This window comes from Astatotilapia calliptera, chromosome 1 (genome assembly GCF_964374335.1).
Source record: "Astatotilapia calliptera chromosome 1, fAstCal68.1, whole genome shotgun sequence".
NCBI lineage: Eukaryota > Metazoa > Chordata > Actinopteri > Cichliformes > Cichlidae > Astatotilapia > Astatotilapia calliptera.
Genome location: NC_137422.1, coordinates 34,039,033 through 34,066,719, shown reverse-complemented (window position 1 = coordinate 34,066,719; position 27,687 = coordinate 34,039,033). Strand labels below are relative to the sequence as shown.

The 27,687-nt window shown below is 38.0% G+C and overlaps 1 protein-coding gene and 1 long non-coding RNA gene across 3 annotated transcripts in view; one reads left to right on the top strand and one right to left on the bottom strand.

Annotated features, from left to right (window-relative positions):
- cskl (c-src tyrosine kinase-like) overlaps positions 1 to 27,687 on the top strand; it is a 55,087-nt gene that overhangs the window by 8,090 nt on the left and 19,310 nt on the right. Inside the window, exons 1-2 of one of the 2 annotated variants that reach the window (XM_026174351.2) lie at positions 25,448 to 25,480; positions 25,916 to 25,999. In XM_026174351.2, coding sequence (XP_026030136.1) covers positions 25,985 to 25,999 — 15 coding nt within the window. In that variant the 5' untranslated portion in view covers positions 25,448 to 25,480; positions 25,916 to 25,984. Of the gene's footprint in view, positions 1 to 25,447; positions 25,481 to 25,915; positions 26,000 to 27,687 lie in introns of those variants that run through there. The other variant, XM_026174343.2, reaches the window with a different exon arrangement.
- LOC145428211 (uncharacterized) lies at positions 18,242 to 20,544 on the bottom strand. The gene is made up of 5 exons (XR_013908441.1): positions 20,407 to 20,544; positions 19,929 to 19,964; positions 19,418 to 19,570; positions 18,963 to 19,053; positions 18,242 to 18,379 (listed from the first exon to the last, which is right to left on the bottom strand). It is a non-coding gene; the product is annotated as an uncharacterized LOC145428211 (long non-coding RNA).

Below are 27,687 nucleotides of genomic sequence, written 5' to 3'. Positions count from 1 at the left end.
GGCTGCCACGATTAGTCGACTAGTCACGATTACGTCGACTATCAAAATCGTCGACGACTGATTTAATAGTCGACGCGTCGTTTGAAGCTTTGTAAGATCCCAAAAGCAGGAATAAGTAGCAGGATTTAAGAGTGTAATAACGGACTGAAACAGAAGATGGCAGCACTGCATGTACAAGGATGCCAGCTGCCGTTAAACCCCGAAGAAGAAGAAACTGTGTCCCAGAATTCATAGCGCGGCCCAGCGCAGTTGTCAACAATGGCGGCAGCTAGTTAGTTTTAATATTACTCTTATTATTCTTTCTGGGTCACAAAATAAACGTTTAACATATTTTCAGGCGAGAATGTAGCTGTGTAAACCTCAAATATCTGCTCAGTTTATCAAGACACCGCATATTTTCAAAAGCGCTCCGACGTTTTCGGAGGCGTCTGTTACCCACTAGCTCGATAGCTAGCTGGGGGCCATGAGAGCACCGGACTCCCGGCAGATCGTTTTCAAACCCACCGCCCTACTCAGGTTAAACATATACAAGTCACTTAGATAACTTAAAAATGTTATTGTTTGGCTTTTTTCAGTATTTTATTTGTTCCTGAATAAATCGGCTGAGTTTATTAAACTCCACCGAAACAATCTGCACATTTAATTAGAATTCAATTAACTATCATCTTGTCTTTATTTTTAGTTAGCACAGACCTTAAACACTTAAAGCTGTAAGCTAATGATAGTTATATAAGAGCAGATGCTGCTGGTGCAATAAGCTGTACTTTTACGTTCAATGGATGATGATCTGATTAGTCGACTAATCGCAAAAATAATCGGTGACTAGTCGACTATCAAAATAATCGTTTGTGGCAGCCCTATTATCCAGTTTAGGTTCCTTTTGCCAAGAAAATGAAGAAATTATATGAAAATATCTGAGTCTTGCCACCTGATTATTGCACAAAGATCATTGAGATTTTGACATATTCAGAACAGCTGTCCCATGTAATATGTCCAGTCAAAGGTTTAGGTCAGTTAAAGGATTTTTGTTGCGATACAGTGTATTTATTTGACAGGATTTTTTCAGTAGAGTTCCTTTTCTGTCTGGTTGTTTTCATCTATAAATCAACTAGTTGAATGGACCACGTTACACGATACAAGGAAAAACTGACAGTTTTGTCTACACGAAGTTTATTAGCCAATTGCTAGGACATCCCATTCTGTCAGAACAGCTTCAGTGCACTTTTTCCAAGTCTCTGGAACGCTATTCTTCCAAAAGATTTTACCTTATTTGATAATGGCGGAGTTTAACACAACCTAAAGGTGTTCAGTTGGGTTGAAATGTAGTGGCTGCAAGGCGCATAGCATGTGATTCACATCATTTTCATATTCATCAAACCACTCATTCACCCTTGGTGTGCACATCCTGGAAAAGACCACTTCCACCAGGATGGAAAGTTTAATCACAGGACAATGTGATGACTCAGAACTACTGTGTATTAATTTGTAAAAAATTCATAAAATGCTTCCCACGGGATGAGGGGGCACCAAATCTCCTCATCATATGATTCGTGGTTTAAGGCTTCTTTAGTTTGTCACCTCTCTGCTGTGTATATACCCTGTGTGTTCGGATGCTTGGTCCTTTGGTTAAATCTCATTTGCCTGTTCAGTCTGACTTTCTACATATAACACCTGCGTCCTGGTTCACTGAAGCGCCTCATATTTGGGCCAGTGGGGGGAAATACGGAGGAAGTAGTGCAGTCACTATGAAGTTGGTGTATTCCTTTGCTTCAGTTATGGCGACATTAAACCCAGTTGGAATTATTTTGACTGTTCTAAAAAGAATACAAGATGATTCACTGATGATAATGGCAATGAATCCTGTCTTAGCAGGGAGGCTTCAGCAGTTCCTCTTTTTATCTGCCCTCTTCAACCCCCCAATGCGTTCGAGTCATCGGATACACTTCAAAGATACAGTAAACGCTTGTGCTTTAATGATGTCACACAAAGTGCTCAGATGTAAAGTGACCTGAATTAGCTCCTCTTTAATACAAGGAAGATTTTACTTGATCTATTTTGTGTGCAGTTTCCCTCAGGCTATCTTTTTAATAAAGCAACATTTTTATTCTTTCTTTTTTTGTCTTAGAAGAGATTACACTAAAAGTGCAGATGGTTATCGTTAACTGTGGCCTACATCTGAGCATGTTTCTGATACAACAGCTAATAATCTCAAGAAAATAATATTCTGAGCAGTAGGTGGCAGCTGAATAGATGTATATGTAAGTGGGTTTATAATTACAGATTAGAGATGGACTGATTAAAGGCCGCCTATTGTGTTTCATAAATTAAAATCCTACCTCACAAAAATAGCTTAATAGTATAGCCCACGTGTTTTAGTCAGCACTTGAAATATTGAAAATAGAGAGAAATAGTATATTTTTGTTGCACTTAATACTCTGAATAATGGTGGTGGGTAAAATAAATAATTATTTGGTCTTTAAGGACGTTTACGTTACATTCTGTATCTGTTGCTGAGGATCGTTTATTTAGGGTACGTACACAATGGGAATCTTACATGTTCATTAGATTCAGCATTGTGTGGCTTGGATCTTGTTATAAATCAAGTCCACCATCATGGTCATTTTAAGTTTCAGGCTGAAAACAAGGCTTTTCTTTTGCAAGTTTCAATTCCCAGGCTAGTCCTGTTACACATGGTCCAATGGAACCTCAATGTTAAACGTGTATTTTTAGAAATACACTGAAGGCTGATCTAGTAGTATGCATGTTAGCAGGTGTTATTGGTTGCATAGTTTGCACTGTATAACTAGTTTCTACTCGGAACTCGGCTCTTTCCCTTTTTCTTGCATATTCTTACTAAGCTGTATGATTGATTGTCTGACACCCTGGCCCAATAAAACAGTTCCATAATAATCTATTCAAAACACCTCCAGATTATTCTTTTCTCTTATATTATAAATAAGCATTTCAATATGAAAACAATATTTAATAAACCATTTATCTACAAAACAAGTGAACAACCTGGGATGTCTTGAGAAAAATGTATGCTTTTTAAACTGTATGTCTTCAGTTTTCCATATTCTGTCAGTCTACGGGCATCACAAAGACATTTGTTGCATCACCATCTCAATTCAGTGCACTACAACAGAACAACAAAAGAAAGAAGGCTCTAAAACTGACAATTCAGACTCCAGGCTTGGATGAAATGAACAGTTTTTAACAAAATTGGTATTTGCAACAGAATTGTATTCTACGTACCAGTACATGCAAATTAAAAATGAATAAATAAGTCTAAATTTAAAAAAGTGACGCAGGTACAATGCACTAAACAAATAAAAAAGTGACTGACTGAATATGTTAACCAGTTAAGAGCTTATCCAAATGAACCTAATTTTCATAAAATTGCGCATCTCACACTCACACAAAGGCTCATAGTCCACTCTGAGTTGTGTACATACATTTTATCACTCATTTACAGATCATCTGCTGTGACTCCTGATGTCGACAACTTTATGGGGTCAGTGTCTAAGGAAAATAAACCCATCCTTCTCAAGTTTCTGTAAAGGCAGAGTCTCCTGGGAATGTAAGAATTCAGGGTCATTTCATATCCAGACACTTCTCCCAAAGTATTTATTTGGTCTTTTTGAGTTTTAATCTCGTTGTCTCAAGTAATTTAGACTTTTAGATCATTTTCTGTGGTTCTTGTCCAATGTTCTTCCTGTTTTTATGTCTCAGTAGGGCAAGCAGAAGATTTTTTGTTACTGGCACAGGAGGTTCCTTCACGCTCATTGTGAAGTTATGATACTAATAAATACTGTTTCCATTTTTTATACCATAGTTATGCATGGATATATCAGGATTCCTGAGAAATAATTTTAACCAGTGCTTTTTAAACTGGGGTTAATTTCCTCAAACAGAATACATTTGTTGATTTAGAAATAGAGGAAGACTGTATATGTGTTTGTTGAGTAAGGTAGTAGATTCATTGTCTTAACTGTATGCGGAACAATCTACCTTATGTGTGTAGGCACTCCCCAATGGCCCATTGTGAAAAAGTGGAAAAGTCCTGTATTTGTATTGTGTTATAGCTAAGCATTCAGCGTTGGTGCATTTTAATAGCTTGTATTATGGTGAGTTTTAACTGTGAAAATAATTCTCTTATTAGTACTTTTCGCTCGTGCAGATGTGAACACAGTAATCGCACTTTGGTAGGGACCAGAACAATCGCACTGAGACCCTTTGGAGGAGGAGTCTCGGTATGGTCCCAAATGAGCTCCAGAGTGCTTTCTTTATTGTGCGAACCAATAACCAGGTGTACATTACAAGTTTGAGGTAAGGAATAAAAAGCCCATAGCCACATAAACTTTGAATTCTCAATGCGGGAAGATACAATAAATGTGCAAAGGTCTGTACAGACTAGCAACTATCTGTGAAATGAATGTAAATACTCAATATTTTCCAATAGTCATCCAGTACAGCACCTTCTTCCTGTATTTACTCTGTTACTCCCACCCAGAACAGACTTAAAACTCTCACTTGGGTTGTAGTGACGCGTTCCCTTGGATTTTTCTTTGTGTGAAAATAAACTAAACCATGAGTAAAAGCTACAAGTTTACAAATTCATCAACTGATCCGGACCAGAGTAAGCGAACTCTAGGTGTGAAAATGGCCTAAGACTGGCTCAATTTGTTAATCACGTATGTACTTGTTAATCACAAATGGAGGAAGCCCTAACTTTATGAACTCTGCAGGTCAACTTGCAAATCTCAGCAGAGTAAACCGTGTCTGTTTGTTTTTTGTATAACATATTTTTTGTAATTTTCTAATTCTGTATGTTATTTTACTGACCAAGGTATAAAACTGTATTTAAGGTCATACAGTGCATCAAACTTCACTTTAAGGCTGTGTGCCTGTCCCTGGACTGTGAGAGTGAATGGGGTTATCGGTGCATGAAGTCTGTCAAGCTTTCATAAATTTGCAGAAGAAATCCCCAAGTCCTACTCTCTGCAGGGAAGATTTGGAGCTGCTGTCTGTGCAAACATTGGCTCTGCATTAGCAGAAAGTCTCCTAATACCTCATGCCTGCCTCGCTGTCTACCTGGGTTTTCTCACCTACACCATTACTGTCACCTTAACACCCAGTGTCCAGTGGTAAAAACAAGATCTGGATGTGCTGCCTAAATGCATTTTTCCAGTTTACACATTCTCGTAGAACCACATGCACTAAAACGTTCACACAGCTGTATATTCTGAGCGAATGTGCTCACTGCGGGTTTCTCATTCTGTTTTTTGTTTCTGCTAGTCTTGTGTTGTTTTCCAGCCCAACAATAGACTGTTTGGCAGGTTGTGTTGCCTGGTATCTGTGTGGGGAAGCAGAGATGTTTTCTGCTTTGATTTAACAGAGGCACAGTGTGTAGGAGAGTGTCTTTTCAGTTAGGCTCTTTTTGCAGCAGATGCAAAGCAGGTGAGTAAGAGGAGTTTTTGGTGTGTGTGCGCTTGCATTTTAACGTCCTAGGCATGCTTAGTATGATTTTAAAAGGACTTAAAGTAGGACATTGTTTATATGGTGAAATGTGAATATTTTCATTTCTGTCGTGCACACAGCCATTCTTTGGACCGTCCCTCATTTTCAGTGTTGAGCGTTTAACATACAGTCACAGCAGCATTGCACATTTATATCTGTCAGTTCTCCTTTAAGCTAATTGGGCTACATCATTTAACCAAGCCTATGAAAAGAAACCAATGACCTAGTTAATAGTATCTCTTGGGGTGTACTATTATGGCTGAAACAGTAGTAATTCTGAACTGGTTATGCTTGCGAGATATTTTAAGTGTAGTTTATCCCTGTCAAAGCAAAAGGATAGCTACGTGTCGTCATTATTTTGATGTGTTGATTTTAGAAATTCCTGTTATAGTTTTGTTTTAGTAATTCTACAGTTGTTTATTATTAAATCTGACATGCTTTGATAGTTACATGGAAGTAACAGTAATGATTACCCCAAGTAAACAAAAACAAAGAAACATCACTTTCTCTCTGTCACAGCAGTTTTCTAAAGAAAAACCTGCTTCAGAGAGAACACTAATTTCACTCGTTGTCAGTGTGGTGAATATGCATGTGCACACACACACTGTGTGCGCAAGTCTAAACAGGCAAATGTGTCCGTACCCCATAGTGTGCGCTAATGCAAGTCTGTGGTTGTGAATTAATAATTCAGAGTACTGGCATAGCAGGGTGGAGCCTTTATTATTCATGGTTGGCGATGGAACCAACAGATGACTGCATTAAGGATGAGCAGATAGAGTCCTCTGCCAAGAAACCACACTTCCATGCCTCTAGCCGCTGTCATTTACACCTACCAGTCCTCTACGCTCGTCTGACTCCTCCTCTTTTTTTCTATGTCCTTGTTCTCCTGATCTCTGTCCTCTCCATCTGTGAGCATCTTTTTCTCTCTCATTTAGTATCATCTTCCTCTCTCTTTCTGCATCCTAATTGCGTTACAAAGATCTGTTGGCAGTTAAAGAAACATTATGTAATAGCACACGTATATTAAATTGGAAATATAATGTGGAGATCAAAAGTATAGTAGTGATTCGTCAATTAAATTTGGTAAACTATATAAATATTGTAATTGCTGAGCAGAAAGGATTTATCAATGACTGCCTTTTGTGATTGGTCTGGCCAGTCAAACGCTCGTTGACCACGACAACCTGATGAGTGTATCTCTCATTTTTTCAGAAGAACGCTCTGTTTCTAGCTGTTGTTGTTTTCTCTTGAGCAGTAACATCCATTTGTAGTTACCTTATTTTCAAAGGCGGAAAATATTCCGGTTATTTCCAAATCTGGGATTACTCGTTGTGCAGGCAGTCTGTATAATCACCGTTTTGAACCATAATAGTTTCAAGTGTCATTTGCAATTTGGGTTTTGGCTTCATCTTCTCCCTGTATGCCTCTCTTCTCCCTAATTCCCTCCTTTATTGTCCACTGAATCTTTTTCTGCGTGGTCTCAGTGCCACTGCCCCTGAATGCTGCTTTTATTGAAGAGATTCTGAGCTGCTGTTGCCACTAATGCTGCTGCCATATTGTACCCGAACCCCGCTGTGGCTGCTTCTAATGAGATTCTTTGTGTCTCCATCGCCGTGCTTTGCCTCCTCGTCTCCTCTTCTGCTCTGAATAGAGGAGTTGTCGCGGTTTAGCATCAAAGGAATAGGAGAGGCAATGAAAGCAGCAGAATCAGCAGGCAGTTTCTCTGTGTATCCCCTTCCTCAGTCACTCTCCTAGGATGTTTAAACCAATAACGTATATAAATGTGCACGTTTAAGGTATAGTATATTAAGCCATGACTGCGTGTGCTTATTTGTTTATATACACATATACACTGCATTGTTTCCCCACACTTGAGCTGTTTTCACAGAGTCTGGAAAATCTGGAGAATCTGGGCACATTTAGCACACAGCAGTTTGTTAGGGATGTTTTCACAGGGCTGCTCATTTCCAGAAAAGGTTTTGTCAGTATTGAGATCAGAATTATCTCAATACTGACAATTGCTAGGAGAAGAAGCAGCTACTTTTGGGTGCTCCCTTATTTATAATGGGCTGCAACAGCAGGTAGCCGCACATATTTAATCTGGCAGATTTTTACTCTGGATGCTTTCCTTGATGCAATCCCAAAAGGGATTTGTGTCTCCTTTCAAAATCAAACTCGGGATCTTTCACTTTTCTGGCAAATGTGTAAACCACTACAATGTGGAGACACATTTAACATGATCTGCAATAAATACGGGTGTAAATTTTTATGTGGCCTAAAAGTGTGTCGTTGACATGAGGGCACCATGAGTGTATGTTCCGTAGCACGCATTACGATTTAGTAAAAAGGAAGCTAGTTCAGCAATGTTGAACAAGCACAATGCTTTGAAAATATGCAAGAAGACTGTTCCTTCTGTCATATTGTGCAGGCTGCTGAAGAGTTAGAAGGTTACGTTACTTTACTGTTAACCTGCTAAGCAGCTTTTATTTAAAATTTCCAGTGAAAACACTCCCTAGGGTACGTTTGTGTTTACATTAGACTTCTGCTGTGGTACTGTAAATACTGCTGTGTAACATCTGTTGCAGTGTAATGCTGCTGTTGGCACCTTGTGGTAATAGAGCTACACTTTGAATTAGGTAGTCTGTCATAAGTGATGGTAGGAATTTTCCCTTTATTTTGTTTGAAGTAATAAATGTGGTAGCCTGCAAGCCGGAGTAACAATAAAGCATTCAGTATTTTTTTTTTTTTCTGTGTCGTTACAACTTAACGAAAGAAAGAATATCTAGAAAAGTTCAAAGTTTTGAAGTGCATGTGCAAAATGGCTACAGACTTTAGTTGTGCAGGCAGCCTGGCCATTTTAATGGCTGGGACTAATTTAAGCATTCGATTTTCAAAGAACAAACCCATCAATGATAATTTGATTAATGGACAATCCATTGGTTATTAGTTTGACTTCTGTCACTACTACCCACTGAACACGGGGCTTTATGTCTCCGTTCCCACCTGGCTCGCTGATGTAGCCCCCTTGTTAAACTGCTTCTCCAGTGAACTTTTTTTCACATGGACTGCAATTCCCCGTCCGTTTCTGTCTCAGACCTCTCATCTCTACTTGAGGAGCTTCCAAGAACCCAAGTCATCTTTTCCTTCTGTTCACCTCTGCATTTAACATGAACACTTGCATAACATCACCACTGAGCTCTCCTTGGTCTGTCACACCTACCATCTCATTAATGGATGTAATTAAGTCTGTACAGCCAGCCCCACACACACCTACTTGCACTGTACTTTTGAACCTGTATTGCTTTCACTTTGTTGACTCTTGCCATCACAATTGCTCAGAATAAACCTTTACAAAGAGCTCCGTGCCCCATCATTCAAAATAGGACTAGAGTAACTTGAAGGTAAATGCTGGTGATGATAAATACTTACAGAAACTACAGTCAACATTTCAAGCATCTGTTACATTTCTTCTGTCTCTCCTTAGTCAGGTGAGCAAGCCATTTTGGTGCCTTGGCAACTCGTAGAGCATGCATTGCATAGTCTGAGATTAGACCAGACTTTATCTAGCAACTCCCCTGACTTCATTAAATGCAGTCCTAATAGAGTTGATTGTCCCTTTTTAATATATTTGGTGCTACTAACTGAACAATCATCGTTCAGCTAATTGTATGAATATGGATTTTTTTTTATTTTATTTTTTTAGCTAATGTATGTTCTTATGAAAACCAAAAATGCAACGCAATTAATAATGGGGCGATCCTCTAAAAGTAGTCCAAGCAGGCTCACTCCCAGCAAGTAGTCTCTTCTTTGTCTCCAGAATGTAGGAAATGATGAAAATGACTGTAGCCTGCCTCCGCCTGCATGGATATTGAGAGGATATAAATAGCTGGGCTAGTATGAGTGTGTGCTGAGACTGGAACCGCAGCACACAGAGCTCAAACAATAAGCCGTCACCACTACCCTTCCTCCCCTCTGCTTTCTCCAGTCCAGCAGCCTCCCAGAACTCAAAGGGGGAGGTGGAGAGGAGTAGGAGGAAGGGGGTATTCTCTCTCCCTCTTCCTTTCTTTCTTTCACTTCCTGTCTCTCTGCTTTTGTAATTTGTCATCAGCGGCAAGCTCAACCCTGTCACTTGTTACGTCAGAGAAGCAGACTGGACGGCTGCCTCCTGTCTTCCCACCTGTCTGTCAGTCAGTTGGCCTGTCTGACTGTAGAGTGAGAGGGTTCTGTGTCACGCTGCTCTATTTTTTATTGAGCCAGATAAAAATAGGGGTCGACGGATTAGATACACGCATGACTCCTTTAATCTTCTGCAAAGAAAGGATGGAGGGTTTTTTTGTTTTGTTTTGTCTTTTCTTCCTCAGTTCAGACTTTGACTAGTATTTACTGTAATAATTTCTTTTAGGTTTATGCAGGTTTTCTGGTAAAATCACAACTTGCTTATGTTTAAAATTTAATTTGAAATCTTAAAATAATTTAAGCTGCAGCTGCTAAGTTCATTTTATGATTATCCATGTATTGGGCACTATTTTTAAACTGGATAAATGTTTCTGAGACCACAAAATCGCCTCAGCCTACATCACTGCAACCGTCCGTCTGTCTCTGTTGCTGCTAAATCAGAAAGTCAAAATAGGAACAAGAATTTCTGTGGGACAGTTACAGCAGCACCTCGGCTAAAAAAAAGAAAAGGTGGTGGCGATGGCTAGAAATGTTTCATGTGGCAGATGGCAGAGGGAGCCACACAGTCATAATGACTGAGTAAGCCACAGTTTCTCTGAACTTCCTTCCCTCTCTCCTGCCGCTCTGTTCTTCTTGAGATTTCAGGGTTCTCTGCAAACACTTGGAGAGAACATGGCTTTCTCTTCTGACTTCAACCTGGTATAATCCGAGAACTGTCTTTCAAGACCAAAAAAGGAATAAGTGGAGATAAAACCCTACATGTATCGATCCAAATGTATACACCACGGAGCCCTGCTTCAAAAGCTGTCACAGATTTATTACTCTCTGTGAAGATTAAAAAATAAAGGTAGTTTTTGGAGCATGTGTAGTTCCAGGGACTTCTTCATTGTTAGCCAGCTGCACTGAAAGGTTAGCCATAGTGCTGAGGGTGTTTAAGTCAAGTGATCGACAACTTCAGTTGACGCTGCCCACTCTGTCCGATTTTGGTTTTGTTGTTTGTTTGATTTTTTTTTTTTTCTCCCCCTCTCGTTTTGACTGGTGTGCAGACTGGATGGTGCAATCAGATGGCAGAACAGGTGTCCAGAAAATGTGACCAGCGCTGTTTTATGCAATATTAAGGTGTGATTACGCCACAACCTCAAATAAGTTTCTTACCAAAGCATAACCAAGATTCTTACCATCCACCAGCATCTCAGCAATAAAAAAATTACTTTAGTCTTCTTCCATTGCATTTAATTTTGATTTAAACAATCTAGATGGTGTGAATTAGGATTAATACATGTAGTGTAAAGGAACAAATCAGGCAGATGTTTTTAAAGCTTATATCATGGAATCAGTTTATTTTCTGTAGCTCTTTTCCTCATTAACTTAAAAGCTTTAATAGCTCTGTAGAGCTTTTAGAAGGAAGACGAAGCAATTCTAAGCTGTGTTTACACTTTGCAACAAGCTACGCAACTGTTAAAACATACACCTGAGGTGTGTGTGTGTGTGTGTGTGTGTGTTTGGATGAAAAAACGTTTACAAGAAAGTCATTTCCTCCTTTGGGTTTTATGCAAACTTAAACATATGTTGTATATTTCAGTGAATTCATGCCTTCAACTTTTCCTGCGTTTTGCCTTGTGGACCGCTGCTGCTGCTTTCTGGTGTTGGCATGTGTCAACTAGGAGCAGGTTACACCTTGGAGAGATCGCCTGTCTCTTTTTAATTTTAGATTTTAACCAGTTTAACATGTAGTTTCATATAATGGTGATGAGTGACATGACACTTCCTGTGAAGAATTATCCAAATTAACTGTCCCTAATAGGTAGGGCTGCTCAATTAATCGAATTTTAATCACGATTACGATCTGGGCTTTCAACGATCATTAAAAATGACTGAGCCGATTATTAGCCCCTCCCTCATTTATCCGCGACACCTTAAAGGCCGGTCCGTGAAAATATTGTCGGCCATAAACCGGTCCGTGGCGCAAAAAAGGTTGGAGACCGCTGATTAAGAGGACCCGAGGGAAGCTCGGAAAGCTAAGCAGAAGTTATTTGGAGAGTGACTGCCGTTGGTTGAAAAGAGAGTTTAAAAAAAAAAAAACTTCAGTGGTGTTGCACACTATTTTATATTATTTTTTAAAGTTATTGTTAACCCTTTAAAGCCGGTCAGAGCAGCACGCTCCGTTTTGCGTAACTATTTTTAAATCCCTGTAGAACCTGAACCGTGTAAGCTAGCGCAATAATTTGTTTTGCATATGAAACCGGAGGAGTTGTACTTACATCTGATGCCATCAGCTTGTCCTCGGTCACGGTTTCGTTCCACATATAGCTTTGCCTGTTTGGCTGCTTCAGCCTATAAGTCGATCAGATCAAAGTACTTTATCATCAGTGTATATTGATATGGTATATTTTCAAATGTTTTTCTCTGTGAAAAATGCCATATGCTTGTCTTTGAGAGCTAACATGTTGAATGACCCACTAGCCACTACTTTTAGTCCACCTGAAAATCAGCTGAATTCACCCTCAGTTAAGCTTTTCGGTCTTTTTGAACACTGTGGTTTGGTTTTAGAATTGTGGAGAAATTATGTTGTATGGTGATTTTTTTTTTTTTTTTTGCCTCGCCCTTGCTCTGAACAGTCAAAGTCATGTGATCAGTGAAGCATGTGGAGCCTCGGTAGTGGCTGCTTGCTGTGCTGGACGACAGCTCATCCAGATGAAGGGCATGTGGACACTGAAGCCTATTAAATGTCTGGGGAAGCTGCTTGCATCTCTAGGCACATCATCTCTCTGCATTTCCACTAATTGGTGCCTACTTCCTGCTTCCTTGTGGGGAGTCTCTTGGCACATTGAATACACACACATCAGTGTAGTTGCAGATGCAGATACGAAGACAAATGCACACCACAAAGCCTGCCTGCTGCTATTTCTTCTTATGTCCATTTTAATCCCTCACCCTGTTTCTTTCAGTACAGCTTTGCACCAGTGTGCTGTTGATTTTGAAAATCAAAAGCTTATTAAAAAAACCCTGTACTTGTTTTTTTTCAGACACTTGTCCTCTGATGGGATGACTCTGTTGCCAAATATTTCTGTTTAACTGTCATCCCGTTGGACTTGCTGTATGCTGTGATCTAATAACGACATTGTTTGGTTAGTTACTGCCCCTTCTTTTTATTCTTGTTTTTCTTTCTAAAAATTGGCTTTTAACATTTTCTGTGGGGTTGTATTTTTGAAACTCAATTCGAGTGCAAAGCTCACAGTTTGAACAGCCAGGCGGTCAGGAAGTGATGGATTAACTATTCACTCTACAAAAGCTGTATTTTTTTAGTTTAAGCTTATACTGTATATTTGCATACCCAGTAGGTCACATTTCCATATTTCCCTGCCTTTTTTTTTTTTTTTTTTTTTACACAATACAAATACAATACAAACTTTGTATTGTGTCTGAGTTGAGGTTCGATAGTCACAGCTGCACTACACTTACTCCATGTGCTAGAGATAAGACATTACTGTTGATACGTCATTGTTTAAAAATATACAGTCTGTTTATTTACTCTACACAAAATGAGGTTAGTAAATAGTGTTTATACATATATAAACTCATTTGTTCAGCAGCATATATTATTAAAAACACTACAATTTGGTTCAAGCCCAGGCACCACCAAACTGCTCTGTTGGGCTGTTAAGTCCAGGGCCTTAGCCCTTTTTGTTCCTTGGGTGCTGCATCATGGCTGTCTGTGCTCTGCTCTCTGCTTCTTCCTTCTCTTCTTGTTTCCATAACACTTTATCTGCTGTCAGTTAAATGCAGAATTTAATAGTTTGGTTGTTTGTTTGGTTGTTTGTTTGGTTGGTTGTTTGTTTTCTTTCTTTCTTTCTTTCTTTCTTTCTTTCTTTCTTTCTTTCTTTCTTTCTTTCTTTCTTTCTTTCTTTCTTTCTTTCTTTCTTTCTTTCTTTCTTTCTTTCTTTCTTTCTTTCTTTCTTTCTTTCTTTCTTTCTTTCTTTCTTTCTTTCTTTCTTTCTTTCTTTCTTTCTTTCTTTCTTTCTTTCTTTCTGTCAGTAGTTTATCATCAACTCACTTTTAATTTTACAGTAAAACATGTAGTCTAATTTAGTTCAGCATTATATGTTTTTGGTTGTAAATGGAAGCGTAACAGGGTTTTGGGGTAGTGTGTAATGGCCTGCCTTTGTCTTCTTAATTTGTTGATCATACACATCTGTGCACAACTAGAAATAATTTTGAACCTGCAACCCAAGTTGGCTTATAACGCTGTGGCTTTTCTTCAAAACAGTCAGAGAACCCAAAATAGTCTGACGCATGAGCAGGCCACAACTCTGTTCCATGCCACAAACCACCAGACTGCTAATTTTGTAGTTCAACCCTGTTTGTTGGTTTAGCAGTAGCTTACTAGTTATTAATGTTATTACAAGTTGGCTGGTTACAGCAGGCCAAAACGGCACTCATGGCACTGGGACATGTCCAAATGCTCCAGGTGGGCAAATGCCACCGTGTCCTGACTTTGACAAGAATGAACAATGCCTAATGTATGTTCACATTTGCAGTGTTTATTTACTACTACTGCTTCAGTGAATAATTCAAATTCACACAGTATTAGCTGCTGCAGTTACACGTTGCAGTTTACACGTAGATTTGTTCAGTCTTTTTTACGGAAACCAAAAGACCCACAACATTTTTTTTTTGTGTGCACCAGCTCTTCCTTGTCTGCACCTCATTTCTGTTCTGTTCTTAATTGCCCCCATAGATGAGTTTTATTAGTTAATGTCACTAGATGCTTGGTAGGTCCAAGCATGCCAGCTGCATCAGTGTGTGGGTGAACATAAACATAGATCAAAAGCACACACTCACTGACAGCAACTAGTTTTTTGGTAGTTCTATAAGCTTTTAATTTTTTGAAGTTCGAAACAAACTGACAGTGTCTGCAGTTAATTTACCCAACATATATTCATGTGAGTAAGATGGGGTCTTTCAAGAAGTCATAAATGATGAATAATTTATTTGATTAATTGCCCCCTTTTAGTAAGACTACTAAGTAAAAAGCTGTTTTTGCAAAATATAGATTTTGTTTGGAGTCCTGCCAAAAGACGCAGAGTTTGCGCAGAGTTTGCGCAGCGTCGAAAACTAGCAGTTCCCAAGAACCAACACACAGCTGGAATTTAAAACATGCAATGCACTGAAAACACTTTGTGTTGTGAATGGAGCTTTCTTGGCACCAGATTGAATAGCATTACCTGACTAACCAGTCTTGGAATTCTTTGGGAATGTTGTTTACAAGTTTTATGTATAATGCTCTTCTTTGTTGAGTGTGATGGGAGCTGTGGCATAATGCTGTCTAAGTAAATAAAATTTCCCTCAGGATAGTTATTGGCTGTTTAACAGACAGAAATCTAGGTCAAGCTAAGTTGCCACCCCCAAGTCAAAAAAAAAAAAAGAAGGGAAAAAAAAGACTTTAATAAGTTCCTGTAGAAGCATTACTGTTAGATTGTAATCTGTGGATGGCCTTGGGCCTGCTGTGGACTTGAGCTTGCATAACCCAAGGCTTTGTCACTGTAATTTTAGAAATCAACAACAGCAATCTCAGTTAAACACCAGCCTTCTCTGGTGATTTCTGTTTAAGCTCTTATTTATCCAGGAAAACTGACATGGCAGCAATCAGTTGAACATTCTCATAGTTGCAGGCAAATGATAGGTGTCTAGTAAACCAGTGCTGCATTTCTTGGACTGAGTCAAATAATAAGAGCTGGACTAGAACCATAAGCTTAATAGAGGTGGGAATCACCATACATCCCACGATACGATATTATCACAATACTTAACGCACAATACGATATTATTGCAATTTTTTAAAATATTTTGCGATATTCAGATTCTGTACATAAAGGTAAACTTTATCAATATTCATTTTATCTAATAACAAAGTCTCACACTCAGTCTTTCTCTCATTTCAGTTTTATTGTTGACAAACTGAACGGTTTGTATTACAGTCTAGTCCAACTTAACTGAATGCAACCATCTGGTACAATTATAGCTATTCTGAACTATGCAATTTATGAAAACTATGCAGCCCATTCAGCAACTGAAGAATTTGAAAGTAAATTAAAACAAAATATAATTTTACATTAAATAAAAAAGTTTTAAACTTAATTAAAATAAAACATGTTTTAAATTAAAATAAGTAAACTGTCATGTTTATTGCTGCCAAAAAACAAGTTAAACACATTTGGACAGTGAAGGAATGTCAGGATTCTTGCTCAGAAAAAGGAGCTGATCAACATGCTCTGAAGTCAGAGTTCCAGTCCACAAAAACTTTTTTTGTAACAAAATATCGATTTCTGCTGTCCTTGTATCGATACATTATTAGCAAACAAAATATCACGATACTACACAGTATCGATTTTTTTTCCCCCACCCCTAAAGCTTAATGGACAAGATTTTAGCTTGCGACCAAAGCAAAAATATGCTCTTGTAGCTTCCATGTTGGCACTGCCCAAAGAGGTTTTGGTCTTCCCCAAAAAGAAAATGACCAGGACTATATTTGTTTTTCAAGTTGGATATCAATTGTTCAAGCATAAAATATATTTTTGTTTATTAAATAATGAACAGTAACACAGACTCTGTATCTTAACTAAATGCCATCTAATTGTGCTTGCATACATACTTTTGCCTGGCCAGCTCATCCAAGAGACTCTATTGAATTCCCAGTACAGGATAGGCAATACACACAATCACTCCAATGTATCCTGGGTCTGCTATGGGATGTCCAGTAGGAAATGCCCAAAACACCCCACCTAGGAGGTCTTCAGGAGACATTGTTGTCAGATGCTTCAACATTGTCAGTTGGCTACTTTAGATGTTGTCTAATAGCAGTTCTACTCAGAGCCCCTTCTGAATGAGTGAACTGCTCACTATATTTCTAAAACCAAGCCAAGACACCTCTCAGAGGAATCTCATTTGTGCCCAGTTTTTTATATCCACTCTTTAGCCAAAGATCATAGCTATACAGTTTATATACATTTGGACAGGAACATTTTAGATTCTGTACATTATCAAAATAAATTTTAAATAAAACCACTCAGATGCAGTTGAAGTGCAGACGTTTAGCTTTAGTTCAGTGAGCTGAACAAAAAGATTGCATAAAAATATGAGAAACAAAATCATTTTTGAACACAATCCCATCAGGGGGCTATACACTGAAAAAAATATGTTGTTGGATTTACTTAATTCAATGGTGGACATTTGTTGCACACAGATGTTTTGCTTTGGCAGCAACTTAAACCATTGAGTTAAATTAACACAATTTATTCATGTTCAATAAACCTGTGCAATTTGTGTTGATAAAATGTGACTTAAACATGTTTTGATAAAGTAATTTGAGCTCTTGGAATATTTTAATCCTTCACAATTTTCTCACGTTATCCCAACACGATTCAATAACTTTTACCCAATACTACTTGGTCACTTAAATACTACATGTTATCTTCAAATTACATTTTGCTATTATATTCTAGTATCAAATACACAATTTTCAAATGGAGGCCTTATAACAGATTGTATTGTTCTCTTCCAAGATGGTTGCTGGCATCCACCAGTAACCTTTCAAAACAACATGTCTAATTTCACTGCAGTAGGTAAAGAATTAAACTGACATTACTCCTCTACTGAATCTATATAAATCAACAGTTAAATAATGTCAGTTCTTCCGTGTTCTCTGGAATCAATCGCAGCAAAGAAATTAGACTGTTTCTTTTGAAAAATGTTGGGAAAGAACAATACAAAACATTCTATTTAAGGCCTCTGACATCAAGATTCAGTTAAACAACAATTATAACTAAACAATTTGAGGTAATGTTAGTTTCCATTAACATTAAATTAGGTTACTGAATTGGCAAACACCTTCCTATTAACACTACCTATTTTACCCCAATAACTAAAGAAATTAGCACTTGCAGGTCAAAAACTTTATTCAAGAGACGCAAAAATAACATTGATACAGTGACTGTCAAAAATTACAGCACTAATCATACTGTGACATATTGGTTCAAAACAGCACACTTAGAAATATTCAACGTTCTTTACTTCAACTGAATGAAACTGAAAATACCATTTCACACGACCCATATGGGATATTTAGACTGTATAACTGTTCACGCTACATCTCTTCACTAGTAAAAGAAAGAAAAAATACAAAGAGAAATTTAAAAATGCTGCCAAACAGACAGAGAACTTGTACAGAGCAAAAGGAAAAACAAACAACAACAAAAAACAGCTCGTCCTCATGGCAGTTGCAGAGTATATAAAAATGAACCCTGCGATCCGTTCCTGGAATTGAGCTTCAAAAATGCAGCAGAACAAGTGTGAGATTTAAATGTCCTCTCACCTAGAGCTGGTCACCTCACATGCATAACAGTGAGCTTCGTTGCAGGAGCAGTTTTGTCTTAGTTGTGAGCTTTTCTTGAGAGCTGAGTTGCATCCAACTCCATTACCACCCATTGAATCACCTCAAAAGTGTAGCAGAGTTGTGATGGGTAACTCATGTTGAAGGAATAAAAAAGGTCCAAACAGCATGGCTACTGCAAAGGTCACGTTATCCAGATCTTGAAGAACATCAGAAAAGTCATTGCCTGGCGCATCTCTGGAGACAGATGTTCATTGTGGTTTTCTCAATCTGTGCAGTGGCCTCAGTCAAGTCCTGGTTAAACACAAAACATTTCTTTAAGATTCCTTTTTAAACTCATCTCTTTTGAATCTACCAGTTCTAATGTTAGAGTAATTTAAACCAATGCAAGCAACATAGTAAATAGCTATAGCCAAAGAGTGGCCTGCCATGCTGCCATTCATGGTCTAACAGAGTTTCTAAGAGAGGGTGAAAAACATAATTTCAAATGCTTTACATTAGTTTTTGTTAGAAAGACACCGGCCCATCAGAAATCCAGGCTATGTCACTCAGAAGATGTTAGAATTTAGACTTTCAGCCCCACAATTTGGTTAGCTGTTGGTCATTTTTTCAAACAAAAGCTAATATAAATATTGGTCGGATTTTCCTTTGTTCATTAGAATGACAAATTTAAAGTTTTTTCACACTGATGTGACCCCTAATACAGGGGTGGGGGTGGGGCCTCAAGGGCCGGCGGCCGAGTTCACTACCAGGCCTCATGTGAACTTCAAATTATTAAAGAGGACTACTGGTCCTAACCAGTCCAATGAGGATCAAGTGGATAACTAAATGCATTTTTAAAGGTTGCAAATCCACAATCTACTCATAAAACACTCACCATGAACTCCTGCACCAAGATGTTGCAATTGTCTTTCACACAGATGCGGAGCACTTTGATGAGGGACTCCGAGCATTAATGTCATCCTTGACTATTATAACAAAGAAAACAGAGATTTGTGAACTTTTCAGTAGCACAGAAGAAAATGATCCCAGACAAAAACTCTTGACTTTTTAAACCAGTCAACATGCAACACCAGCATCTACAAAGCAATATCAAAAGTTCCTGTTTGACATCAACTTTATGGATATATAGTTTCCAGAACATTTATTTTTAAAAAAAGATAAATTTTTCTCAGTGGGCCAGTAAATGCATGACGAAAATTATGGCATCCTTTTAGTGGAATCATTACTCACAGGTAATAGTTGACTGTTTCAATGGATGTAGCATAAAAATTTTACTGACCTAATGCAATACATATACACTTTGTAGTTAAAGAATTTTAAAGTTCTTACTGTCATAATGGCAGCTACATCCTTTAGCTTTGTGCCCTGTTCCCCCGATCACTTTGCAAACACTTTCAGCAGACTGTCAGAGAGAAACTCAGCTCCGTCAGAAACCTTGACTGCAAAGGCATGGTTGGGATGCACTGGAATGCTGCATTTTATCTGAAATGACATAAAATTATTTTGAAATAACAGCAGGCACTGTGCTTGGTTAATCAGTAATGTTTTGTTGAATAAAAACTGTGTTTCCAGATCTTATGGGATTAAAAAAAATCCAAAGATGTTTGTTTCTGATTTGCAACCCAACAACCCACAAGTTACAACCTCATTTCAGTTCAAGTGTGCATTAATGCGAGTCCAGTAATCACCTTTCTGGCAATACATACAGGTATAAGTTAAACCTATGGCAGATTTTGGATCTCTCAGTTGTATTAATAGGGTGAGTATGCATGCACCTAATAATTATAAAAAACCCATTATAATTAAGTTACAGAAACGAAAATAGAATATACTTTCTTACCATAACACCTTGAACCCACAATCCATCAGCTGACTCCTGGTGAAATGCAGAATAGAGGTCGTCTCTCAATGTGCAGCAAAAAAAACAAAAACAAAAGGACAGCAGGTGAGGGCAGGAGGGGTAGGGATGTAAGCTAGCATAATGCCGCTGATGATATTAGCTAAAGCTGTTCAATGTCCAAAATCTCACTAACACCATGGTGCAGTAAATACACAATGTAACTGAAGAGTCAGTTGGCAAATCTATTCACACAGAAAACCAAATTATGTTATGAGTGCCTCGTAATTAGGTTTAATGTGATATTACGGCTCTTGTGCCAAAGACAAATTCAAATGAAAAAGCGCCAATTCTTTGACAACAGATAAAACAGCAAATAAGCTAACGGCTCTTTTTTAGCATGTTACATGGCGACACTCTAGACGTTTAACTACATTTGTCTGAAATATGGTAAATATTAATTCAAAAAATCAAGACATACCAAAAACGTAGAGTTGGCTGCTCGACTTGACTGAGATGGATGCCTTTTTTAAACCACGATCCAAAGCCCGCGAGATGAAATCACGCGTGGTTTCACGAGATTTAACGTTGCTATCTTATTGACTTACTTCACCTGAACATGATATGAACAATTTAATACACCCTTTCTGCATATCATGTAGTTTTTACACTATATAGTTACATTTAACTTTAAAACATGAGGCAATTGTGTTAAATACATGCAAGATGCTTACATAAATCCAAGAGATGGCCAGTCCCTTTTTTTCAGTGTAATTAGAACAATTGGACAAATAAAATAACTGAAAATAAAATGTTAATTTTTTAAATACTTGGTTGAAAACTCTTTGCTGGCAATGACAGCCTGATGTCTTGAACTAATGGACATCACCAGATGCTGGGTTTCCTCCTTTTTAATGCTCTGTCAGGTCTTTACTGCAGCAGTTTGTTTGTGGTCTTTCTTTCTGATGTTTATTCTTAAACCAGTGAAATCATGCTTGGTTGGGTTAAAATCGGGTGACCTATTTCGCCATTCAAAAATATTCCACTTCTTTGCTTTAATAAACTCCCAGGTTGCTTTGGCTGTTGTTTTGGGTCATTGCCCATCTTTATTATAAAACTCCGCCCAATCAGTGTGACCGCACGTAGCTGATTTGATAAGACAATATGTCTCTGAACATGTCAGAATATCATCATTAAACACTAGTGTCTTCAGTGCCACTGGCCATGCATGCCCAAGCCATCACATTACCTCTGCTGTGCCTTACAGATGTGGTATGCTTTGGATCACAACTGATACAACTTAACTGATAATTAATGACATAACGTAGGAATTACCCACACCTGCCCATAAAATAGCCTTTGAGTCAATTGTCCAAATACTTTTGGTTCTTTAAAAAAAAAAAATGGTGGTACATGTTAAGGAGCTCAAACTCCTAAAGCCTTCATCGGGTTTGAATGTGGATACCCTCAATTGAAAGCTGAGAGTCTACACATTATGTCCATGTCCATTAAATAACTCTAATTGAAATATCTTTCAGTAAATGGGTAAAAAAAGAAAAAAAAGAAAAGAAAACTTGTGTCAGTGGTTAAATCAGTTCAAGTACCCTGAGGTTTTGCTCTCTGCAATCACTAAATAGTGATTTTAATCTTTTATATCTAGATGACACAAATTTCCCAGTATTCTAAGAACTGTGAATTCGAAAATGCACTTTAACTCCAACATTATTTTATGTCAGAATCAGTCTCTTGCATTTCACTTCTTATGAAATTATGCAATAGGAAAATTTCTATATTGGAACAAATTACAACTTCTTAAAGCAAATGAACCAAAAATGTGTTAAAATGAACCAATAACACAATTAGAGACCCTACGTCAGTGTTACATTTGTTTCAAAGGAAACATTTGTTAATTCTGTTTTGACATTTTTGGTCTTTTTCTCTCTCTTTTTTCTTTTTAATAAAATGAAGCAATAGATTATTTTGCAGTAACTGTCCTGTCCGCTGACGTGGGGGTGTATGAATCATCTTTTGTTACCGCTATCTCAGTTGTCTTTTTTTCAGAGCTGATTTGTGAAGTATAGACACCATATAATAAAAACCCAGTCCTGTCATAGTTTTTGATAGTTCTTTGTATCTGTGTTCTGTGGTGCGCTGAGCAACAGCTCTTCAGGAATCAGGTTGGGGGTGTATAGTACAGAAACAAGAGTTAACATCGCTGTATTCTCTGAGGTCATGGAAAATGCAGAAAGTTGTCTAAGAGCTTCGATGCACTGAAATATTAATGTGGTGAAACAAGATCATACAGGCATATTGTAGATGGGAGGCGAGCACTTAATTTCTTTAATCTACATCCACCAAAGTGCAGTAGGTTGCAGGAGCTGATATGAATCACAAAGGTTTAAAAAGAACAGGATGGCACACACAATGCAGGTTAGAATACAAACGACACATAAAATAAAACCATAACATTATTACTGGCATCTGGCACAGCAGAGAGAAAAGCAGCGCTGCATCAAAGCCTACTGTTACATCACTTGGTGTGTTGCCATAACACTCAGCTCCTGTCACACAACGGAAGACAATTAGGAGGAGGGGCGTGGAGAAAGAAGTGATTTGCATTCATGTGTGGTACATGTGGTACTTGGGGGGGTTGTGAGCCTGAATTAAAAATGTACTCTTTGATGTGATATTTGAACAGCCATACACTTGAACCATTTCTCTTTACAAGATTTTGTTGTTTGTGCTTATTGCTCATCTGGCCAGGATCATGGTTCATATTTACATCAGGCTAAAGGAAAACTGAAGGTTCACATTCCTAGGCTAGTCTGTTATGGATAAACATTTTAAGCAAAAATAAAAGCAAGGAAAAAAAAAAAAAGTAATATTCACCGGGAATTGTTTAACTCACTTAAACTTTAAATTTATAAATGTATTGTGTATACTGTCTTGCTAAATTAATTTAACACAAATTTCAAGTGTGTTTGGTTTTTGGTTTTGGATTGGCTTTCTCTGGTTCCACAGCACATGAACACATTGGCTTTTTATCCAGTCCACTCGATACAAGGGCACGCACCAGGTAGAATTTCTTGCACAAAGTAGTACTATGTTAATCAAAAATCCTGTTTCAGAGGAATCGAAGATGTTCCGTGTCTTGACATCTGATAAATCGTCACACTGTGCCAGAAATTGTAGCTGCTTACTCAAGCACACTTACCTATGTTTTTGTTTTTGTCTTGTTTTTAAATCGGATGCCATTGTCAGACTGAGCACAGTCTTGGGCTTTTACACAGATACTCAGCAAGAATACTGTACAGTATAATTGCACTCTCTGGACTGCCTTTCCCAGTATCAAACATGTAGGTTGATGCAGGTATGTGTGTTAGAAATATATAGTCTGCTCTGTGGGACAAAGTGTTGGTGTTATTGCTCAAATGTTTTCAGTAGAAAATTGAATTGACAAAGACAGAGGCCCTTATTGAGGACCACTTGATGAACTTATGGAGAGTGATGTGATCAGTGAAATGTTGAAGCTCTTGAATAGCTTGCAGCTATTCCTCAGCGCTGGAGCAAGATAAGAATAGCACTCACTTGTCTCCTTTCCATTGACTAGCAAGTGTGGCTGCTCTGTTCCAGCAGGGTTGCTTTAGATGTAAAGAATGGTAAAGGGAAAAGAAGTACCCTCTGGGTTCACAGGAGCAGCCTGGCCTTGGATATATTTGGCTCTGTCAGTTTGCATACTGCTCTGCAGTGGTCTGCAATTAGGCTGTTTCCTGTTTCAACACAGGATATGGTAGGGCTGTGAAGCTTTGCTATAGATGCTCTTAGGGAGAATGCCAGGCTCTTTGAAGGAGATGCATCATATTCATGGATCTAAAATTACACAGAGCTCTGTTATTTCATAAGTTGGGGGAATCGCCTGCTTATGCTCAGTGAAATATAATCCAAGTGAAAGCTGTAGGTTGTTTTTCATCAAGTCCATCTACAATACATAGAACAAGTCACAGTCCAATTTGAAGGGTTTTTTGTTGTTGTTGTTGTTTTTCCCCCAGTACTGACCTCTTTTAAATTGATTTTATTTTAAAGTTAGGTTTAGACCATTTAAAATTAGTCTAAAGATCAGCAGTGTAGACATGTTCACATTGGTATCCAAATACAGCCCTTTCCTGCCTCCATAAGAACCACTGGAAACTGTTCGTCAGCAACTTCCTCCTACTTACGCTCCACCCTCCCTGTTTCAACTTGCTGTTTTCTGGACTGGACGGAAGTAAGATGCTTGAATGGAGCCTACCGTGAGAGACCTGCACCTAGTGTTACTTCTGCTTCATTATAACAACGCTGTGTTGTGTAAGACTTTGTGCAGTAGAAAATTTAAAAAGTAATCTTTTAAAATGCAATGTGGCAGTTAGGGCTGGGCCATATCATACCTTTCACGGTAATACCGGTATAATGTTCGGCAACGATAAGAAAATGAAATATCGCGATAGGATATGGGTAAAACGCACATGCACAGTGCCTTTGTTTTCATATGCACATGGTGGAAAAAGCATGGCGGAGAATGAGAAGGGCGAAAGCGGATCGTTGAATGAAACGGATGAATCAGAATTGGTTTTTAAAAATGCTGCAACTTCAGTGGTGTGGAACTGGTTTGGCCAGCACTATTTTTGGTAGAGCATGCTAGCGGGCCGTCGTTATTACAGTGTTTTTTGGAAAATACGGCACACTTAAAATCAATCCTTTGATTTTTCTGAAAATCGACAGTGCCCTTTATAATCCCGTGTGCCTTATGTATGAATTCTGGTTGTGTTTACTGACCTCGAAACGATTTTATGTGGTACACGGCACTCGAAAATCTGTCAAATCTTTTAGTACGACTTTGCTAAACTACGAACCCGCACAGCTTGATGGATTGTCGGAGCATTACGGCTATATTAGGCAGGAGCCTCGCAGAGTGATACATACTGTGCTTCAACATATTACCGTGTTGTGCGTGTATAACCTCTTTTTAAGTTCTGTGGATATTATACATGGTTATGCTGAGGATATGTCGGCCAATTTCAACTGGAAATGCCTTTTGGTTAAACTGTCAGCAAGGAATTTGCATTTGCACTGTTAAATTTTTATTTAACTTTAATGCACATAAAAAACACCTGCTCGTTTAAGTGAAAATACTTTGATCGTTTTTTGGGGGTTTTTTTGCACTAATAAAGTTGAGGAGTTGTAAAGTATTTTGTCTAGTGTCAATTATATTGTCAGTTATATCGTTATCGCAAATTTTCAAATGTATATCGTGATAAATATTTTTGGTCATATCGCCCTGCTCTAGTGGCAGTTAAGCACTTTAATAAAATGCTTTCTTTTTTTTAGACAGTACGTAAACTTATGATTGCTACTGTGCAATGATTGCATTTGGTTATTGTCTTAAAGCGGCAGTGGGTTCTGGGTTTGAATTAACCGAAGCCTTTGTGTGTTGACTTTGCATGTCCTCTCCATGTTTACAAGAGTTCTCCCCAGATACTCTGACTTCCTCCAACAGTCCAAAGGCATCCATGGGTTAGGTAAATTGGCATTTCTAAGTTGGTCAGACGTGAGCATGAGTGGTTGTCTGTTCATATTAACCCTGCGATGGATTGATGACCTGTCCAGTGTGTCCTGTTCTCTATAAGAGAATGGATAGATTGGCGTTTTACGTTATTTTAATCCTTTTTTTTTTTTTTAAATTTAAATCACATTCGCCCTAATCTCTACTAACACTTTGTAGCAGACACCATCCACTAATCTGTCAGCCATGCTAGCTGTAGAGTGATCAGATCAGTGCTAGAGTTGTTGGAACTGTTTCATTTGGGCTGATTAACCAGCCAGTGAGATATGCTTGTGACTTGCTTTTGTGGCTGTTTGTGTTCTTATTGTTATGACATACACTGTGATCATTCAGCAGTTTTTATATAATACATTTGTTGTCTTTCTAATGCCTTTATCTTTATGTCTTACAGCTCTCATGGTACTAGCTGAACAGTGACCGCTACCTGCCTGAGGACACCTGCTGCCAAATTCCCTTCATCATGTCTGGGATCCATGTAAGTGAAGAACATATTGCTTTTTTCCACCTTTACTTGCACACTTTTTGTGTCCACGTGTAATAGAATTAAAAATCCTCTTCCTCTCTATATTTCAAAGAATCTGTTTGAAATGAAAACTCAAGATTCTCTCATTAGCATGTTTTAGTTGTTCTGGATGGTTACAAAGTCTATAAAAGCTATAGATCTAACTCTTTTCCCAGTTATGAATCTAATACATTTGTTTTGGGTATCTGCTGGTATCACCCCAATACCAGTTTTACATTAATACACTGTACACTCCTGAGGAAGAGACCTTTTTTTATTTTATGTATCGGGCATATCAGGTTTCAGTTAAAACTGCTTTCCTAACTTTATCCAATTTAATGAATTGGTATTTTTCTTTAGTAAATTTTAGGTGAATAAAAATGAGAAACAATGGTTGACCCCATTTATTTGCTCTACTCTCAGTTCAGTGCAGCGAGTCTTCACTGCGTACTACTGTCATTTATGATTGCCATAGTTTCTTTTTACCCTGCTCTCACTGAGTGCACCTGCGCTCACTCACACGTGCATCACATGTGGAGTGGAGCTGACAAGATAGATGAAGTGAAATAATATTAATCACGCTGACAAGAGCACATTATGTAACTGAGTGCAGTAAAGGCTTCCCAACAAGTCTTAAAGTGAACATAACGATGACACATCATAATCGTCTGAGCTTTTCTGTCACATCAAGCAGCTGGCCCACAGGTTACAGTTCAGTCAAAAACTAATGTAATCACACAAAGAAAAGCTGCTAGCATAACATTGTGAAATACCACCAATACAGACATCTGATCTTCCAACAGCACTATTCTTACTTTAGATATAAATACATGTGCAACTCTTCCAAATAAGTTCCCGTGGTTTTGTTTACAAATCATTAAATTAATAATGCCTTTCTGTAAAGATAGAAAAGTTTCCTCACGTCTTCAGTTGCTGCATTACGTTTGCCCTCTGGAGGTTAATATGTCCAAGCAACAGTTGTCTGGTTTTGTTAATGTTTAATGTGGATGACAAGCATCTCTCTCTCTAGATTAAGACAACACTGTAGCATACTCCTCCTTGATCTGCCAGAGGTTTCTTGATGCTGTGATCACAGCACTTTTTAAAACTTCAAGACTTTAACTTTTGTTTGATCCTTCTTCTATATTCTGTCTAATCGTAAACTGAAGCTTCCTATTAGCACAAAGCTGGAAGTTCAAATTGCACGTATCTGAGTTATACTGACAACTACTTTTAACTTCTCTTTTTCTTGTCAATATTTAAATAGTAGAATTTTATTTAGGAAGATTAAGAATTGCATTTTGCTTAACGCTTTAAATATGTAACCATCTTGTGAAATATAATTGCATCAGATGAATGAAATCTAGCTGATTATGCTTTTTTGCACTTATTAGCTTTTTTTAATGTTTTCTCAATCAGTCCAAGTTGTAGCTAATAATAGTTTCATTATTCTAGATATTTAAGCATCAAAATTCAAAGCTTTGCAGAAGTATAAATGTAAAGTCCTCTGTAAAGATTGACAATGTAAGGATGGGGGTGGAGACTGTAGAGGTGGAGTAAGCAAATACAATAAACTGACTTGTATATCGCCCAAGAGGTGAATTCGAGGTGGATGATCTACATCCTCTTCTCGAGCGCTTCCCTCTTAGGAAACAACACAA